Here is a 20,745-nt window from a genome sequence, read left to right as displayed (position 1 = left end):
CTCATCGACAGGTTTGCGGCTGCCTGCAACGAATTTGGCCTAACCATCAGCCTCAAGAAAACGAACATCATGGGACAGGACATCAGAAATGCTCCATCCATCAATATTGGCAACCACGCTCTGGAAGTGGTTCAAGAGTTCATCTACCTAGGCTGAACTATCACCAGTAACCTGTCTCTAGATGCAGAAATCAACAAGCGCATGGGAAAGGCTTCCACTGCTATGTCCAGACTGGCCAAGAAAGTGTGGGAAAATGGCGCACTGACACGAAACACAAAGGTCCGAGTGCATCAGGCCTGTGTCCTCAGTACCTTGCTCTATGGCAGCGAGACCTGGACAACGTATGTCAGCCAAGAGCGACGTCTCAATTCATTCCATCTTCGCTGCCTCCGGAGAATACTTGGCATCAGGTGGCAGGACCATATCTCCAACACAGAAGTCCTCGAGGCGGCCAACATCCCCAGCTTATACACACTACTGAGTCAGCGGCGCTTGAGATGGCTTGGCCATGTGAGCCGCATGGAAGATGGCAGGATCCCCAAAGACACATTGTACAGCGAGCTTGCCACTGGTATCCGACCCACCAGCCGTCCATGTCTCCACTTTAAAGACATCTGCAAACACGACATGAAGTCCTATGACATTGATCACAAGTCGTGGGAGTCAGTTGCCAGCATTCGCCAGAGCTGGCGGGCAGCCATAAAGGCGGGGCTAAAGTGTGGCGAGTCGAAAAGACTTAGCAGTTGGCAGGAAAAAAGACAGAGGCGCAAGGGGAGAGCCAACTGTGGAACAGCCCCGACAAACAAATTTTTCTGCAGCACCTGTGGAAGAGCCTGTCACTCCAGAATTGGACTTTATAGACACTCCAGGCGCTGCTTCACAAACCACTGACCACCTCCAGGCGCGTATCCATTGTCTCTCGAGATAAGGAGGCCAAAGAAGAAGAAGTGATAAATTGTTAGAAGGAATGAAGGAAATTGTCCATTTAAGCGCTCTGCCATCTCAAGTTGATGTTGAAACACAAAGTGATTTTCTTTTTCCTTCATTCATGGGATGTGGGCGACGCTGGCCAGGCCAGCATTTATTGCCCATTCCTAATTGCCCTTGAGAAGGTGGTGGTGAGCTGTCTTCTTGAACCACTGCAGTCTATTTGGGGTAGGTATACCCACAGTGCTGTTAGGAAGGGAGTTCCAGGATTTTGACCCAGCGACAGTGAAGGAACGGCAATATAGTTCCAAGTCAGGTTGATGTGTGACTTGGAGGGGATCTTGCAGGTGGTGGTGTTCCCATGTATTTGCTGCCCTTGTCCTTCGAGTTGGTAGAGGTTGCGGGTTTGGAAGGTGCTGTCTAAGGAGCCTTGGTTCATTGCTGCAGTGCATCTTATAGATGGTACACACTGCTGCCACTGAGCTTCGGTGGTGGAGGGAGTGAATGTTTGTAGATGGGGTGCCAATCAAGCAGGCTGCTTTGTCCTGGATGGTGTCGAGCTTCTTGAGTGTTGTTGGAGCTGCACCGATCCAGGCAAGTGGAGAGTATTCCATCACAATCCTGACTTGTGCCTTGTAGATGGTGGACAGGCTTTGGGGAGTCAGGAGGTGAGTTACTCGCCTCAGGATTCCTAGCCTCTGACCTGCTCTTGTAGCCACAGTATTTATATGGCTACTCCAGTTCAGTTTCTGGTCAATGGTAACCCCGAGGATGTTGATAGTGGGGGATTCAGCAATGATAATGCCATTGAATGTCAAGGAGAGATGGTTAGATTCTCTCTTGTTGGAGATGGTCATTGCCTGGCACTTGTGTGGCGCAAATGTTACTTGCCACTTATCAGCCCAAGCCTGGATATTGTCCAAGTCTTGCTGCATTTCTACACGGACTGCTTCAGTATCTGAGGAGTCACGAATGGTGCTGAACATTGCGCAATCATCAGCGAACATCCCCACTTCTGACCTGATGATTGAAGGAAGGTCATTGATGAAGCAGCTGAAGATGGTTGGGCCTAGGACCAACAGGACCATTGAGTTCCAAATGTGCCCAGCCTCTGTAATATAGGCCCAAATTCAGACCTGGGTCTAGAAATTTTATCAGGCTGAGCATAGCCACTCAGGTGAGGTGCAACAGGCCCTGTTTATGTGGTCCCTTGATGTGTTTTAAATAGGTGCTGAGCCCACATTAAAATGATTCAGATGATCACAAGTGCTTTACACAGGCTGCCCATCTGTTTCACAGGAGCAGGAAACTTGGAAGCTCTGATACACTTGAAGGAGATCTGCACCTTTTAAAGGGGAACAGGAGGGAAACTTGAAGAAATGGCTGGAAGAGCTCCAGAGAGAAGCTCCAGTTTCTCCAATGTTGCTCCGCCGATCCTGGTCCAGGCAGTGATTCAGAAAACCTTCCATACATCAACTCCCATTGCCAGTAGGAGGAAGTCATTGCCAGGGGTTTAGCCATGGAATATGGCTGCAATTCCGAAAAGAGTTCAGTGATCTCGCTGGACCTGTCAAGGTAAGAACCTCGTCTCTTATTCTCAGCTCACTCCTGCAGCCTCACTACTCCCAACACTTCACTCTGCTATAATCACAACACAACATTTCACTATACTTCTCCTCAGACTCACCACGATGAAAACCCTAATTTCCCCACACCTTACATTTTACAGAATGCACAGCAGCTATTTCACTGTGGCAAGCATATTCTCTAAACACCTCACAAGACTCTCACTAACACACTATCTTGCAGGACCTTTCGGGAGAGCAGCGGAGAGGAGAGGAGAGGACCTCCGGGAAGAACACGGAGTGGGGAGCCGATAAATACAGCCCGAGGATCACAGCCTGTAGCACTTACCTTCCAGGAGAGGAGCAGAGAGGAGTCCAGGCATGCTGAAGTTTGAGAACAAAGTGAAGAGTGACGTCACAGGAAAGCTGCAAGGTGATTGGTTGGTGAGTAACTGCTGTTCGGGAATAACTCTAACTAGCTGGTTTAGTACACCACTGTTAGGGTGTGTGTGTAAAAAGCTTAACAATAAAGAACAAGTGAGGAGCTGGTATTTCTTTTTGAGCAAGGTTCGTTTTAACTAGTGAACTGTATTGATATTTAGTAGGATTTATCAGTACTAGTAAGGTTTTATTCATAATTCTAAGCGGTTGTGGTATTGGTAAGGTTTTTTTTAGCGGTAGCAAAGGGTCAATTAATAAATAAAGGACTGGCACGGTTGCTTCAACCTCGAGAGTGCACCTCCTGTGCTATGTGGGAGCTCCAGGATGCTTCTTGTATCCTGGAGAACCATTTGTGCAGGAAGTGTCATCAATTGAAGCAGCTTGAGCTCCAGGCTTTGGAACTTGCGTGGCAGCTGGCGACACTGCTGTGCATTCTTGAGGATGAGAGCTACGTGGATAGCACGTTTATAGATGTGGTCACCCCACAGCTTAAGAGTATGCAGGGAGAGAGGGAATGGGTGACCAACAGGCAGTCAAGAAGAATCAGGGAGGTAGTGCAGGAGACCCCTGAGTGCATCTCACTCTCCAACAGGTATTCAGTTCTGAATACTGATGAAAGTGATGCTTCACCTGGGGAGTGCAGCCAGAGCCAAGTCCATGGCACCACAAGTGACTCAGGTGCACAGGGGGTCCAGGGAAGACTGGAAGAGCCATAGTGATAGGTGACTCAATAGTGAGGGGAACAGACAGGCATTTCTGTGGCCACAGACATGAATCCAGGATGGTGTGTTGTTGCCTCCCTGGTGCCAGTGTCAAGGATGTCACTGAGCGACTGCAGAGCATCCTGAAGGGGGAGAGTGAACAGCCAGCAGTCGTGGTCCACATCGGAACCAACGAAATAGGTAGAAAGAGGGATGTGGTCCTGCAGTCAGAATTTAGGGAGCTAGGTAAGAAATTGGCAAGCAGGACCTCAAAAGTCATCATCTACAGATTACTCCCAGTGCCACGCACAAGGGAGTATAGAAATAGAAGGATAAGACAGATGAATGCATGGCTGGAAAGATGGTGCAGGAGGGAGATCTTCAGATTCCTGGGACATTGGGACCGGGTCTGGGGAAGATGCAACTTGTACAGGCGAGATGGGTTGCACCTGAACGGAGCTGGGACTGAGTTCCTTGCGGGACATTTTGCTAGTACTGTTGAGGAGGGTTTAAACTAGTTTGGCAGGGGGATGGGGATCTGAGGGTAGACTCAGTTGAGACAAAATCAGAAATTAAAATGGAAGGTGGAAAATTAATGGATGAGTCTGGAAGACAGAGAAAATGAGGGTTAGAAAATTTAAAAAAAAGAGTTTGGCAGTGCTCAAGGGTATTTATTTCAATGCATGGAGTAGAGCAAATAAAGCAGATGAGCTGAGGGCACAGATAGGCACGTGGCAGAAACATGGCTTAAGGAGGGACAGGAATGGCAGCTCAATGTTCCTGGTGACAGGGTTTTCAGATGCGATAGGGAGGGGGATAAGAAAGGAGATAGAGTGGCAATTTTGGTCAAGGAAACTATTACAGCTGTGAGGAGGGACGATATGTTGGAAGGTTCATCAAATGAGGCCATATGGATCGAGCCAAGAAACAGAAAAGGGGCAATCGCACTGCTGGGAGTGTACTATAGACCCCCAAACAGTCAGAGGGAGATAGAAGAGCAGATATGTAGGCAAATCTCTGAGAAGTGCAAGAACAATAGGGTAGTAATAGTAGGGGATTTTAATTACCCCAATATTAACTGGGGCAGTTTTAGTGTGAAAGGAATTGAGGGAGCAGAATTCTTGAGATGCATTCAGGAGAACATTTTTGCCCAGTATGTAGCAAGTCCAACAAGAGAGGGTGCAGTTTTAGACTTAGTTTTAGGAAATGAAGATGGGCAGGTGGAAGGAGAGGCAGTGGGAGAGCGTTTTGGTGATAATGATCATAATTCAGTCAGTTTTAACATAATTATGTTAAATTAAGATATAACAGGAATTCGAGTTCTCAATTGGGGCAAGGCCAATTTTACTAAACTGAGGAGTGATTTACCAAAAGTGGACTGGAAACAGCTACTTGAAGGTAAATCAGTGTCAGAACAGTGGGAGGCATTCAAAGGGGAGATTCAAAGGGTTCAGAGTAAACATATTCCCACAAAGAAAAAAAGTGAGACGGCCAAATCTAGGGCCCATGGATGTCAAGGAGCTTACAGGGTAAGATAAGGCAGAAAAGGAAAGCTTATGTCCGACAAAGAGAACTCAATATTACAGAAAGCCGTGAGGAGTATAGAAAGTGGAGGGGTGAAATCAAAAAGGAAATTAGGAAAGCAAAGAGAGGGCATGAAAAAATATTGGCAAGCAAAATCAAGGTGAACCCAAAGATGTTTTATCAATACCTTAAGAGGAAGAGGATAATTAAGGAGAGAGTAGGGCCCATAAAAGACCAAAAAAGTAACCTATGTGTAGGAGCGGAAGATTTTGGTATGGTTCTTAATGAATACTTTGCATTTCTCTACACAAAAGAGGGGGACGATGCAGATATTATAGTTAAGGAGGAAGAGTGCGAAGTATTGGATGTGATAAACATAGGGAGAGAGGAAGTATTAATGGGATTAACAACCTTAAAGTTGATAAATCACCAGGGGCAGATGAAATGTATTCCAGGCTGTTAAAAGAAGCAAGAGAGGAAATAGCAGAGGGTCTGACCATCATTTTCCAGTCCTCACTGGATACAAGTGTGGTGCCGGAGGATTGGAGAACTGCTAAAGTTGTACCTCAGTTTAAAAAAGGAGCGAAGGATAGACTGAATAATTACAGGCCAGTTACTCTAACCTCAATAGTGGGCAAATTATTGGAATCGATTCTGAGAGACAGCATAAACTGTCACTTGGAAAGGCACAGGTTAATGAAGGATAGTCGGCATGTATTTGTTAGGGGAAGAGATCTTGTTTGACCAACTTGATCGAATTTTTTGAAGAAGTAACAAGGAAGATAGATGAGGGTAGTGCAGTTGATGTGGTCTACATGGATTTTAGTAAGGCTTTCGACAAGGTCTCACATGGCAGACTGGTTAAAAAAATAAAATACCATGGGATCCAGGGAAATGTAGCAAGGTGGGTACAAAATTGGCTCAGTGGCAAGAATCAAAGGATAATTGTTGGCGGCTGTTTTAGCGGCTGGAGGACTGTTTCCAATGGCATTCCGCAGTGCTCAGTACTGGGTCCCCTGCATTTTGTGGTGAATATTAACGATTTGGACATAAATGTAGGGGGCATGATCAAGATGTTTGCAGACGACACAAAGATTGGCCGTGTGGTAGATAGTGAGGAGGATAGCTGTAGGCTGCAGGAAGATATTGATGGTCTGGTCAGATTGGCAGAAAAGTGGCAAATGGAATTCAACCTGGAGAAGTGTGAGGTGATGCATTTGGGGAGTTCAAATAAGGCAAAGGAATACACAACTAATGGGAAAATACTGAGAAGTGTAGAGGAAGTGAGGGACCTTGGAGTGAATGTCCACAGATCCCTGAAGGTAGCAGGAGAGGTTGATAAGGTGGTTAAAAAGGCATATGGAATCCTTTCCTTTATTAGTCGAGGTGTAGAATATAAGAGCAGGGAGGTTATGCTGGAACTGTATAACTCATTGGTTAGGCCACAGCTTGAGTACTGTGTGCAGTTCTGGTCACCTCATTACAGAAAGGATGTAATTGCACTAGAAAGGGTACAGCGGAGATTTACGAGGATGTTGCCAGGACTGGAAGAATGCAGCTCTGAGGAAAGATTGGATAGGCTGGGGTTGTTCTCCTTGGAACAGCGAAGACTGAGGGGAGATCGGATTGAAATGTACAAAATTTTGAGGGGCCTGGATAGAGTGGAGGTGAAGGGTCTATTCACCTTAGCAGAGAGATCAGTGAGGAGGGGGCATAGATTTAAAGTGATTGGTAGAAAAATTAGAGGGGAGATGAGGAAAACCTTTTCACCCATAGGGTAATGGAGGTCTGGAACTCACTGCCTGAAAGGGTAGTTGAGGCAGAAACCCTCAACTCATTCAAATGGAGTCTGGATATGAACCTCAAGCGCCGTAATCTGCAGGGCTACGGACCAAATGCTGGAAGGTGGGATTAGAATAGATGGATCATTTTTCGGTCAGTACAGACACGATGGGCCAAGTGGCCTCTTTCTGTGCCTTAAACTTTCTATGATTCTATGACAAGGCAAGAGGCTGTCTTTATATCCTGTCTGCTGCTGAGAGACTGGACAAGGACAGAGGCAGATTCTCTGCCATGGTAACTGGCTGCTCTGGAGGAGACACCGCTGGAGGGTTTCTTCAGATATAATCTGCTTTGTTCCTTCTGACCTCTATCTCACCCCACACTCTCTACAGGACAAACTGCAGCTGCTTTCACCAGCTGTACATCTTTCTCTCCTCTCCCTTCACATTAAAAGCTGGCCCTTGTATTTGTGCACATTGGGGAAATACAATTGAGTTGTTTGATAAATGTGATTTTTGTTCTGGATTTCGGGTGATTATACTCATAGTGAATCTGGACAAGACCCACGAGGTGGGACTGAAGGAAGATAACTAAATGGTGGTAGTGAGGACAGTGGTGAGGATGCTGGTTACTGGGCTGGGAGGGATGGTTTAGGTGAATATCTATTTGAAAAGCTGTTCTGAAATAGCCCTGTAATTCGGTACATTGGTGACCGATGTCACTCTTCCTTCTTCTGCACAACTTCTTCAGATGGTGGGAAGGGATGGTTCCTCATGATGGTGACTGTGGGGAGCATGCAGCAGGGGACTAACTAGCTTGATACCCGCTCAGGGGAGTACTCCAGTGTTCCTCCAGAGTGGTCCAGGCAGCGACAGCGTTACTGGATGCCAAGTTGTTCAGTGATGTTCCTTGTGGCAGCATGGCTCTCATTATAGGTTTACAGCTGTGAATGGGTTCTTAATTGGAATCACTCTGTCACTGGGAATGAACTTGTGTTGTTCCTGGTGTACAGAAACCTTGGGTGATTCACAGTTTGTTTTACATTGCTTTTACACCGCTAATGTCACCTGCTGCAGTCTGAAAGAATCCCATGGCATCAAAGTTAAGGGCCACAGTGTCTTTGACAGCCACAGGCAGTCGTCTCCTTGCCCTGGTGCGAGGCTGCGCAGTGTGACACGGGCAGCCTTTATGTCCTTGGTGATGCATAGGTTCCTCAGACATTGTTCCTCAATGAAGTTAATGTTGGGGAAGTTCTTCCTGAAGATGCTCTGTGGGTCTGGACGTCTGTGCAGTTCTCTCCTCCTCCCTCTGGTCCCTGCTGCTCCCCAGCTCCCTCCTGCTGTCCATGCTGCTCCCCGTCGTCCTCCAGCTCCAAAAGCAACCTGAACAGATCACCCATGACTGCAGTGAAGCTGGTTAATCAGCACCTAACCTGTGTGTAGTGGATGGGGAGTTTAAATAGCATTACTGCAGCATTCTTGTTGCTTGTTAGTGCTGATTTTCTGGACAAATGTATCACGTGGTGCTGGGGCAGACAAATATCACCTGTCATATTGGACACTCCCTTTAAGAACCAGTGGTTAGGCCACATGTAGACCACCTAATGTTACACAGGGGCCCTCAAACTGGTGTTAGGCCACTTATTTTCACATACAAAGAATCAAGGACCTGTTTCAGGCACAGGCCCTGGACACCAAAGTTTTTTTTTGCCTATACAATATGATGGCAGTGAACTTCCAGCTTGTAATGAGTGTGTGCTTCCTGCTCGCCGTATTAGAGGCTCACACCCCAGTTCAGCACCCGAATAATAGGTGCAGTGCCATTGAATTTCTAGGCCTAGACCGGTCAATGAGGAACTGGATGGGGAATGGGTAAAGTTTTTTTCAGAGAAAGCAATGGGCCAAATGAGGTTAAGGGAAAATATTTTTAGAGCTTTTTTTAATTGCTCAGAGGGATGGTGGGACATGAAAGGCCTGACCAGAGAGGGTGAAAGAATCAGAATCCAGAATAGCTTTGAAAAGGGAAAGAGATAAATACTCAAAAAGACAAATTTAAAATAATGCAGCGAAAAGGCTGTAATGGGACTACATAAGATTCTGATCAAAGAACTAGTACAGGGACAGGAGCAGTGGGCTGAATGGCCTCCTGTTCTGCAGGTTCCATTACAACTATCTTACAACTAAACTTCTGCATTGTGAAGACAAGATAATATCATTTAGAAATACCACATTAACATGGTTTTGGAATCACATTAACTGTGACATGTAGCACAATGTCATTTATAACTCATTGTATCACTGCTTTAACTCGATAAAATTTAGCATAACTGATCAATAATAATCAGCTCCAAGGATTGCATTATGTGATTGATTATATTAATCTTCAGCTTAATAAAAGAATAAAAGGTAGCAATTACACACATTCTGTAAAATGTCCATATCGTGGATAACAATATAAAACATATGACGTCTTTGATTAAGTAGCTGTTTGAATACTGCATTCAGATCCACCTTCCAGACCATAGGCTGTCTTCAGTCAGATATCTGTAGTCTTTCCCCTTCCAGACTCCCCAGCAGCCTTCCTCCAACTGCACCATTGGAGGTAAACTCAATGCCCTCCTAACAAATATTGCTGAGATCACTTTTGAAAAACACAACTCTTGATTATGGCCTGAATTCCACTTAAAGGCAATCTATTCAAAAATTTTCTACTCCATGTATGTCTCCTGACTTTTGGAAAACAAAATTGGGGGTGGAGGGCATGTCTCCTTAAGTACATAAGCTTATCATAACCAAAGGGTCAATGTAGGAAATCTGACTCATTAGTCACCCTATTGCCAAATGTGAACTTTTCATTGAATCTGTCCAATGAACTGGGCAGTTCATTGTCAAATTGAGAATTCCATCTTGTACGTTATTGCCAAAAAGGTTGGCTCCAATAATTGGAAGCCCAGGCTGTCCATTTGTGGACATTCGATTGACCCTAAGCTTCTTTGGATCTGTTTTAGGCCATAAGTTCAGTTAACTCGTGAAATTGTCTCTTTGCCTCTGTATTCTTATTCCATTGTGTTGAACTTTCTGTACAGAAAGTACAGAAGTAGGCCATTCAGCCCCACAAGCCTGTTCCACGATTCAATGAGATCATGGTTGATCTGCAACCTAACTCTATTTACCCATGTTTGCCCCATAAATGTTAATACCTTTCATACAATCATTGATGACATAGAAGGAGGCCATTCGGCCCATTGAGTTCATACCAGCTCTCCGCAGAGCAATGCAGCCAATTTCACTCCCTCTCTTGATCCACATTGCCTGTAATTTCATTCTTTCAAGTGCCTATCCAATTTCCTTTTGAAATCATTGATTGTCTCCGCTTCCACCGCCCTCGTAGGCAGAGAGTTCAAGGTCATTAACGCATGCTGTGTAATACAAATTCTTCCTCATATTCCTCCTGCATCTATTGCCCAAACCCTACAATCTGTGTCCTCTAGTCCTCGTACCATCAGTTAATGGGAACAGTTTTTCCTTGTCTACCTTATCTAAAGTGGTCATAATCTTGTACACCTCTATCAAATCTCCCCTCAATCACCTTTGCTCCAGGGAGAACAGCCCCAGCTTTTCCAACCTAACCTTGTAACTGAAACCCCCATCCCTGGAACCATTCTGATAAATCTCCACTGCACCCTCTCAAGGACCCTCAGATCCTTCCTGAAGTGTGGTGACCAGAACTGGATGCAATGCTCTGTTTGGGGCCTAATCAGAGCTTTGTAAAGGTTTAACAGAACTTCCCTGTTTTTGTACTCAATACCTCTATTTATGAAGCCCAAGATCCCGTATGCTTTACCACCCACTCTCTCAATATGTTTTGCCACCTTCAAGGATTGATGCACATGCACCCCCAGGTCCCTCTGTTCCTGTACATTCTTTAGAACTGTGCCATTAAGTCTATGTACTCTCTCTCTATCCCTTCTGACAAAATGCATCACCTCACACTTGTCTGTATTAAATTCCATCTGTTAGCTGTCTGCCCATTCTGCTAGCCTATCTATGTCCTGTTGCAGGCAGTTCATATCATTCATCACAGTTTGCCAGTCCTCCAAGTTTGGTAATATTGGCAAATTTTGAAATTCTACTTTATATTCCAAGATCCAAGACACTTGTATATAGCAAAAAAATCAGTGGTCCTAGCACTGACCCTCGAGGAACACTACTATCTACCATCCTCCAGTCTGAAAAACAACCATTTACCACCATTCGCTGTTTTCTGTTCTTAAGCTAACTTTTTATCCAATTTGACACCGACCCTACTATTCGATAAACCTCAATTTTGTTAACCAGCCTTTTCTGGGGTACTTTATCAAATGTTTTCTTTAAATCCATATAGACAACATCCACCGCATTCCCTTCATCAACTTTCTCTGTTACTTCATTAAAAAATTCAATTAGATCAGTCAAGCATAATCTACCTTTTACAAATCCATGCTGGCTCTCCTTAACTAACTCAAACCTCTCCAAGTGCCTGTTCATTTCTTTCCCGAATTATTGTTTCTAAAACCTTACCCACCACTAACCGGCCTGTAGTTGCTCGGACCGTCCTACACCCTTTCTTGAATAAGGGTGCCACATTTGCCACTCTCCAATCTGTCGGCACCTCCCCCATATCTAGGGAAGATTGGAAGATTATGGCAAACCCTACCTCTATCTCCATCCCCACTTCCTTTAACAATCTGGGATGCAAGCCATCCGGACCAGGTGACATATCTACCCTAAGCATAGCCAGCTTTTCCAGTTGGTTACCAAAAATCTATCAATCTCAAGTTTAAAATTAACTATTGATCCAACATCAATTGCCATTTGCGGAAGAGATTTCCAAACTTCTACCACCCTTTGAATGAAGAAGTATATCCTGATTTCAATCCTGAAAAGTCTGGCTCTAATTTCTAGATACTGCCACCTAGTCCTAGATGTCCCAACCAGTGGAAATATTTTCTCCCTATCAACCCTATCTGTTCCCCTTAACATCTTAAAAACTTCCATCAAATCACCCTGTACCCTGTTCTATCCTTTTTAGATCCAAAGTGAATGACATCAAATTTGCCTACATTGAAATCCATTAACTTAATCTATTAATAGCTCTATGTAATTTTATGCTTCCATCTACATTGTTCACAATTCTGCCTATCTTTATGTCATCAGCAAATTTGGACATGTTTTTTACCCCATCATCTAAGTCATTAATAAATACAGTGAATAGTTGAGGCTCCAACAAAGATCCTCGTGGGACACCACTAGTCTCATCCCATCAATTAGAGTACCTGCCCATTATCCCTACTCTCTGTCTCCTGTCACTCAGCCAATTTCCAAACCAGGTCAATGATTTGCTTTCAATTCCATGAGCTTCAAATTTAGCTAACAGTCTCTTGTGAGGGATTTTATTGAATGTCTTTTGGCAGTCCATTATAAATAGCATCCATAGCCATTCCACATTGCTCCTGAGCACCCTTTTTGCCTATAATTGTAAACCTTTTTCTGTTTATTTTTATCTCCCTTGCAAGTTTCTTTTCATACTTACTTTTTGTATCTAACTATCTGTTTTGTCATTCTTTGCTGTTCTTTGTCTCTTTTCCATTCACCAGGATCTGTGCTATTTTTTGCATTCTGTCTGCTTTTTCTTTTAGTTTTATGTTGTCTGTTACATCTTTAGTCATCCAAGAATTTTTTTTTCCAGCAAGTAGAACTCTTGTCCCTTTAGGGGTTTAAACTGGTTCTGTATCACATTAAATTCTTTTCTGAAGACCTGCCTTTGACCTTCTGTTGTTTTCCCCATTAACAGGTTTGCCCAGTTTACTGTGGACAGTCACTGTCTCATTGCATCGAAGTCAGCATTAACTAATTCTACAATCTTACATTCGCATTGCTTCCTTTCAAACACTACATTAAACTTGATCATATTATGATCAGTATTAGATAAATGTGGCCACATCATTAGGCTGTTGACTAAAGCTGGATCATTACTAAATCTAATATGGTCTGATGCCCCCTAGTTGGTTCTGGAACATATTATTACAGAAAACCAGCCTGAATACAGTCCTAATTCATATGTTCGTACGTTCAAATGTAAGAAATTTATTATCTTCTTGACATGCTAGCCTGCTTATCCCAAACTATATGAAAGTTAAAATGTACCTCCTCCTACATCTCTCTACACTTTAAAGGGTTTGTGAGTCTCTGTTACGGGTGTATCTATTCTGGGCGTGTGTGTTATATACAAGTTAGAGTGTGTGGAAGAGCTCTGGTTCAACTCCTCTCCGAATATAGGGTTTCTGCCCTCCACTCAGCCTCTAGGGGTGGTACTAAATGGAGGTCAAGATGTTTCATGTGTCACAAACAGATGAGAATCAACTGTAAATTGTGTTTTATGCACTTGTGTTATTGTCAACCGCCATTTTATACAACATGTTACGTTTTGTTCTAATTGTTAAAATGGAGGAGAGAGATCATGTGGTACAGCTTGTCCAGACGCCACCCGATCCAGCCTACCTGGATTTGAAACTGTAGCAGTTTAAGGTACAGCTTGCTCAGGAACCACAGCTGTCTTTTTCAGATTAGCACAGCTGCCTGAAGCGCTCTCTACACTCCTCTCCGAGAACTTTCCTACAAGAAGCAAGAAAATTAAAAAGACACAGTCTGCAAGAAGCAAGAAGAAAACCTGTTTTCTGCCAGCATTCCTCTCTGTCTAAGAGAAAGCTGACTTCAGCAATTTAAGCTACCGCCATTTACCTTTGAGAGTGCAAAGAAGAAGAAACTTGTAAGAGAAGAGATATTTCCAACAGCTCCTCCCCCATTTGGCATTTCCAGTCGGTGATCTCCAGTTTGTTTGGACTTTTTGATAATTAAAGATGGACTCTAGGTTCATCTGAAATTCATATTAGTTTATAGTTCTATTTAGTAAATGACCTTGCCTTTTTATACCTTTAACCTTTCCTTGTATGCTTGTAAGCATGCGTGGTGAAGTTAAACCTCTTACTGAGTTTAAAAGTGTGCTAATAAACCCTAATTCATTGATTTAATTTTAACAACCGTGTTGTTGTTGAGGTTATTTACTAGTCAGGGTTTAAGGGGAGGGAAAATTCAATTACTAGTCTTATTTACAGATAGGTGGTTGGAAAAGGCGAAATTGGTTTAAAAAATTAATTACCAGGTTGTAACACATGTACAAAGTCAAAGTGTCACAGCCCTTCTCAAGGAGCTGGATCAGAACAGTATTGAGAATGTCAGATGATCAGTCAGGCTTTCAAACACTGGCGAAACTCAGTGAGGGAATATTAACAGGTAAACACCTCCCAGAACTCAGCATGCATCAATTGTTAACAAACTAGTTTATTAAAATCTTGTAGCTTCATGAGTTTGAACACATGCAGTAAATATTTACAGAGTTGGATAATGGGCTGTTTTTAATATTAACAGACTATATGCAGACAGTACAATATATGGCAACTTTGGGAAATGGAATATGAGTACAGACAGAAGGTCGCTGTCCTGCTTACCATCAGGTCACAGCTAAACTTAGAATTTTTCCTCCATTGCATCTATGATTCAAACAGTTGCAAAACACAACCTACACTGACAAGGAAAGAGAAGAAAACATTCATTATATTATAGTACATTCTACAGGGGGAACTGAGGATGGTGCTTTTGGCTCTTAACACTTCCTGGAGCTGTTGGAACTGCATTCAGTCTCCTCTGGAAGCAGAAACTATTAACTCCAGTCTCAAACCTTAGCTGATGAAAGGGGGAAAGTAGTCTTCCATCAACAGGGCCTCAGCCTCCTCTCAGTTCAGCTTCTGGTAGAGGGTAGACTCCATCTTGCGTGACTTTCCCAAATGCTGGTTCAGTTCTGTGGAGAGGGTATCTGACATCTGCTCTACTTGACCAGCAAGGTGGTCAATGGCCTGAAGCATTGCCTCCATCTTCCTAACCTTCTCTTTGAACCTGGCAAAGGAGAGAACAATCACAACATTGAAGTAAGATCCTAAGATGATCCGTCAAGAACCTTAATATTTGGTACTCCAATAGGCCACCTGAAAAAACAAGCTAACATTATCCACACCCAATAATGTACAGAAGGAGCTTTACTCTGTATCTAACCCCGTACTGTACCTGTCCTGGGAGTGTTCGATGGGAGCAGTGTAGAAGGAGCTTTACTCTGTTTCTAACCCCGTGCTGTACCTGTCCTGGGAGTGTTCGATGGGAGCAGTGTAGAAGGAGCTTTACTCTGTTTCTAACCCCGTGCTGTACCTGTCCTGGGAGTGTTTGCTGAGGACAGTGTAGAGGGAGCTTTACTCTGTATCTAACCCCGTGCTGTACCTGTCCTGGGAGTGTTCGATGGGAGCAGTGTAGAAGGAGCTTTACTCTGTTTCTAACCCCGTGCTGTACCTGTCCTGGGAGTGTTTGCTGAGGACAGTGTAGAGGGAGCTTTACTCTGTATCTAACCCCGTGCTGTACCTGTCCTGGGATTGTTTGATGGGGACAGTGTAGAGGGAGCTTTACTCTGTATCTAACCCCGTGCTGTACCTGTCCTGGGAGTGTTCGATGGGAGCAGTGTAGAAGGAGCTTTACTCTGTATCTAACCCCCGTGCTGTACCTGTCCTGGGAGTGTTTGATGGGGACAGTGTAGAGGGAGCTTTACTCTGTATCTAACCCCATGCTGTACCTGTCCTGGAAATGTTTGATGTGATACTAATTGCCCCACACAGAAAGGCTACAGTTCCTCTGGCCCTTTCAACCCTCACTTTGATGAGTATAATTCAAATGGACAAAACTATTTCAAGCCTTATTACTGCTCACGTGTATATAAATGGCAGTAAAGGGTCCAGTACTCACTTTGTCACATGGCTATCCAAGGTTGGATTCGAGTCAAGACTTTGGAAGATTTCTGTCATGATGTTGTTAGATAGCTCGTTCCGTTGCTTGATGTCTAGGACTGTCTCTGTGATCAGCGATTGGTAGCTCAATTTGCCAATCTCTGCATTGACTGCAGATGCCAAGCTTTCCAAAACAGAACTGCTGCCATTCAAGAGACCCTTGACCGGACTGAGATCTTCTTGAGTGGGAGAATGGGCTGTCTTATACTCGTTGGGAATGGTCAATGTGCTGGTCAGTACCGTGATTGCACACACACCCGAGAGCTCCTCGTGGCCCATTGCTACGAATGTAGCTGCACTGTCAGCCATGAGAGTGTTGTTCAAAAACAAGGGGAAGAGTGAATCCCTGGGATTGAGCTGCGATGTGTAATCTTTCCTGCTCTCTGCCCTGTAGTCAGGGAGGACATAGGCTCCCAGGATGCAATGCAAAGTCCAGACGTACCTCATGGTAACCTGAGGAGGCGATCAGATAGAAATTCCATAACATCACCCATCTTCGCCCATGCCTCAGCCAACCACCATTCACACCTTTGTTACTTCCTGTCCTGACTATTCCTGTGCTCTCCTGGCTGGTCTCCCTCCCGCCTTCCACCCTCTGTAAACTTCATTGTTCCCTTTTACATTCTGTGTACTGTACATCTACAGGAGCCGACACTGACACACACAGGATACACTGACCAGAAACATGCATCACATGCGTAGCAGAATCAAGATGGGACAGATTGCCCCAATTGCCAACTGAGGCCAATGCTTGGAAAGAAGTTTTAATTCTCCCAGTAACTAAAGTCTCCTTAAACAACTACACCCCTGACGTACACACATACACAAACACAGACACACCGACAGCAGTTAATGAATGGATATGTTACCTTTAAAGTAATGTCGTTGTGAAATTCTGTTCTCTCAGATGGCTGCAGTTTCTCAGTCTGACTCATTCACTAGTTTCCTTGGTGGCTGGGGGTGGAGGGGAGTGGAGGGGAGTGGTGCAGTGAAGCATCAGCTGTTTCCAGTTCGCCTTTATTCTGTCGAATTGAAACAGTGAGGCAGTGGGAGTTTGAAGTTACTCTCCAGCCTCCTGTATTTGGTTTTGAGATGTTCTGGACTCCTGTTCTTTATTTGGTTATTTATTTTTCATTGGACGCTGGACGGCTCAGTCTCCTACACATCTGTAATTTGTTAAGGACTGGCAGATGTGAACTCAACCCCAGACAGGAATTGGAACTAAACACTGGCTTCAGTGCTGATTCTTAAAGGGACAGTGACAGCAATAAATTATTCTCGGGATGTGGGTGCTGTTCTTGAGCCACAGTTAATGTTTTGATATAACTGATTGTCCACTTCAGAGAACAGTGAGTTCTCACTAATCTACATTGCTTCCCAATCCAGTAACCCCTCAATATTAAAATTCTCATCCTCATGTTCAAACGCCTCCATGGCCTCACCCCTCCCTATTGCTGTAACCTCCACCAGTCTTTCAACCCTCTGAGATTCCTGCTCTCCTCCAATTCTGGCCTCTTGAGCATTCTCAATTTTAATCACTCTGCCCTTGGCTGTCAAGGCCCTAAGCTCTGGAATTCCCTCCCTAAACCTTTCCCTTTCCATTGTTCTTAAAGATGTTCTTTAAAACCTACCTCTTTGACCATCCTTTTGGTAATCTGGACTAATACCTCCTTATGTGGCTCAGTGTCAAATTTTGTCTGATAACACTCCTGTGAAGAACCTTGGGATGTTTTACTATGTTAAAGGTGCTATATAAATGCAAGTTGCTGTTGTTAAGAGTCAAATAGTTGAGATTAATATCTAGGCCTTGCTTTAACTGAGACCTGACTCTCAGTAACAATTCCTGGAGCCTCACTGAAACTGATTAAACTCTCCATCAAGCGCCATGCACCTCAGCCTCCTGCCCCAACCCCGGTTATCTCTCCTCCCTCGAGTATCTCATCCTGTTCCATCCCTCCCACCAATCCTTCCTAATCCTTGTTCAACCCCCTCTCGAGACCCACACTGATTTTCTCACTCATTTCTCCACTCAGACTTTGAATTGAACAGGTCCTCCTGCTGGCTGATATCAAGTTCCATCCAAACTCTTCTCCTCACCACTAACTTCCCTGCCCTCATCTTTAAATTGTAATTTTCACATAAATTGTCCCATCCACACTGAACCCCTCTGCTCCCTGTCACTCTCTTGTTACTTCTCTGTATTTGACATGTCTCTGATCAATGCCTTCTCCCTAACCAAACACACCTCACCTGTCCCAATCCTGTGACCCTCACCCAACACACATCCTGACCGCCCATCTCCTCACCTTCAGCACACCCACAAATACACCCTCTCCCAATCCCATGAGCTTCATGCAACACACATCCTGTCCCCCTCACATTTCCCCACCTTCAGCACACCCACATACACACGTTCTCTTAATCCCACAACCCTCACCAATCACCTGTGGATAAATCGATCCCTCATAAATTCTGCCCTTCAGCCCCAAACCTGGGGTCCTTTGGGTCTCCCTTTGTCAGGCAGAATCATAAGGTCCCCTTAGACTGGAATCTAGCTGGAGGGAAGAGGAGGCATGGAGGATGAAGAATGAGCTTGCAGAATGGTTGGGAAGGGAGTTGCCATCAAAGAGATGACTTATGATGGAGTGAAACCTCTTGCTCATTCTCCGTCACATTCTTGGTCTTCGCTCCCTAAATCTAAAGCGTGTATCTGATAGTGACATTGCCCCCAAGGATCCTCCTATCCACCTCACGTCAAAGTGTGAGTGTGAGGCTCTGGGATCCCATTTGCTGTCATACGCAGTCACTGCCCCTACCCCCCCACACAACCCCCACCCCCAACTTGTTACATCAGTTGATGCTGCAGCTCCAGCCAGCAACATTGATGGTCAAGATAGTGTGACTGCTCACAGGCCAGTTTCAGCAACCCTCAGCTCTGGCAGGCATTATCTTGTGCTCTTTCGGGGCTGAGGTAATTAGTGGAAACCTAGTGATTTTTGAGCTGAAGGGGACCAGAGTGCCTCCTCCTCACATCCTCTCCATTGACATCACCACTCAGCTTTGAGAGAGTCCAGAACATTCCCCACTAGGTTTACAAAGTTCTGAAATGATTGCATTATTAATCATGCAGACTGGGCCGGACTCCAGGCTGAGCCAGACACCTCGGCTTCCACAATTTAACAGATACTAAAGGGCCCGATTCTCAAGGAGGACAATAACTGCAAGGCACTTCTCAGTTTGAGTCACCTCAGAAATGTGAGCACGATTTTAACACAGCCTGCCGGCGGAAACAGACAGTCAGCAGTTAAATACCCCGAGTTACTTGCTACCACCCGGGATTTTAACCTCAGACATGCCCAAAGCTGATGGAATCATTCTTTACACACATGACATCATTGGAACCTGATTGCAATTTTAACTGGTGGCCTGAACTGGGAGGGGTCAAGGGGGAGGAGTGGAGGCTCGGAGGGGGGGAATTTGGGATATGGTGAAGGGATGTGGGGAAGGAGCTGGGATGGGGGGCAGGAGTCAAAGCAGAAGAGGCCCAAACAGGTGCATTTCCCTCATTCTTCCTCAGAATTCCGTGGAGCAGGAATTCTCCCTTGGGATCCTCGGGCTGAGGTTTGGGAGTTATCAGGAGAGTTCATAGTGATTGATCACTGAGTATTGGCTATTAGAAATCGGATATTGGACATTGAATATTGAACCTTGCATTTTAGAAGTAGAATATTAGCTGTGAGTTGTTTGGTGTTGGACAGTAGATAATGTTTCTGAATAATTGAGGTTGGGTATTGGACATTAGTTGTTTAATATTGATTAATAGATATTAGGTATTTAAGGTAACGGACAGATTTTGGGATATTGGATATTAGATATTTTGTAGCAGCTTACTGAAGGGATCGAGGGACATTGGAAAACCAAATGCCTGAATGAAATCACAATCAGTAATAAAGAATAGCCTTTGATACAATCCTGACTCTCTTCAATCTCAATTATCCCAATGCTCAGCAGAGCTGAAAGTGACTGTTACACTGAAGATCTTTAGTTACACAGTGCAGGCTAACAGCACAGTTGGACTAAGTAACACTTTAATCATCCTCTAAATCTGAACTTTTGAATCCTGATTGCTTGTATAAAAGCAAATAATGCAGATGCTGGAAATCTGAAATAAAAACAGTAAGTGCTGGAAATACTCAGCAGGTATGGCAGCGTCTGTGGAGAGAGAAGCAGAGAGATGCAGAGGAACGCTACTTCTCTCTCCATAGATGTTGCCTGATTGCTTGTAGTTGTACAGTGGTACAGTGGTTAGCACCGCAGCCTCACAGCTCCAGGGACCCGGGTTTGGTTCTGGGTACTGCCTGTGTGGGTTTGCAAGTTCTCCCTGTGACTGCATGGGTTTCCGCCGGGTGCTCCGGTTTCCTCCTTGTTGGATGATAGGTAAATTGGCCATTGTAAATTGCCCCTAGTGTAGGTAGATACTAGAAGAATTGTGGGGATATGGTAGGGAATATGGTATTAATGTCTCTTTCTCTTTTGGGCCTCCTTATCTCGAGAGACAATGGATACGCGCCTGGAGGTGGTCAGTGGTTTGTGAAGCAGCGCCTGGAGTGGCTATAAAGGCCAATTCTGGAGTGACAGGCTCTTCCACAGGTGCTGCAGAGAAATTTGTTTGTTGGGGCTGTTGCACAGTTGGCTCTCCCCTTGCGCCTCTGTCTTTTTTCCTGCCAACTACTAAGTCTCTTCGACTCGCCACAATTTAGCCCTGTCTTTATGGCTGCCCGCCAGCTCTGGCGAATGCTGGCAACTGACTCCCACGACTTGTGATCAATGTCACACGATTTCATGTCGCGTTTGCAGACGTCTTTATAACGGAGACATGGAC

General features: G+C 44.7%; 1 protein-coding gene across 1 annotated transcript; it reads right to left on the bottom strand.

The window, feature by feature from the left end:
- Nucleotides 1-14,299: 14,299 nt before the first annotated feature.
- On the bottom strand, nucleotides 14,300-16,992 carry si:ch211-142k18.1 (uncharacterized). Its single transcript, XM_068045622.1, has 3 exons — nucleotides 16,733-16,992; nucleotides 15,823-16,316; nucleotides 14,300-14,931 (listed from the first exon to the last, which is right to left on the bottom strand). Exons 1-3 carry the CDS (start codon nucleotides 16,796-16,798, stop codon nucleotides 14,772-14,774), a joined length of 720 nt encoding a protein of 239 aa, XP_067901723.1. The 5' UTR covers nucleotides 16,799-16,992; the 3' UTR covers nucleotides 14,300-14,771.
- Nucleotides 16,993-20,745: the final 3,753 nt, after the last annotated feature.

The sequence above is a fragment of the Heterodontus francisci genome, chromosome 13 (assembly GCF_036365525.1).
Source record: "Heterodontus francisci isolate sHetFra1 chromosome 13, sHetFra1.hap1, whole genome shotgun sequence".
In the NCBI taxonomy this organism is placed as follows: Eukaryota; Metazoa; Chordata; class Chondrichthyes; order Heterodontiformes; family Heterodontidae; genus Heterodontus; species Heterodontus francisci.
Note: the sequence above shows the minus strand (reverse complement) of the source record. Positions and strands in the feature narration are given on the sequence as shown.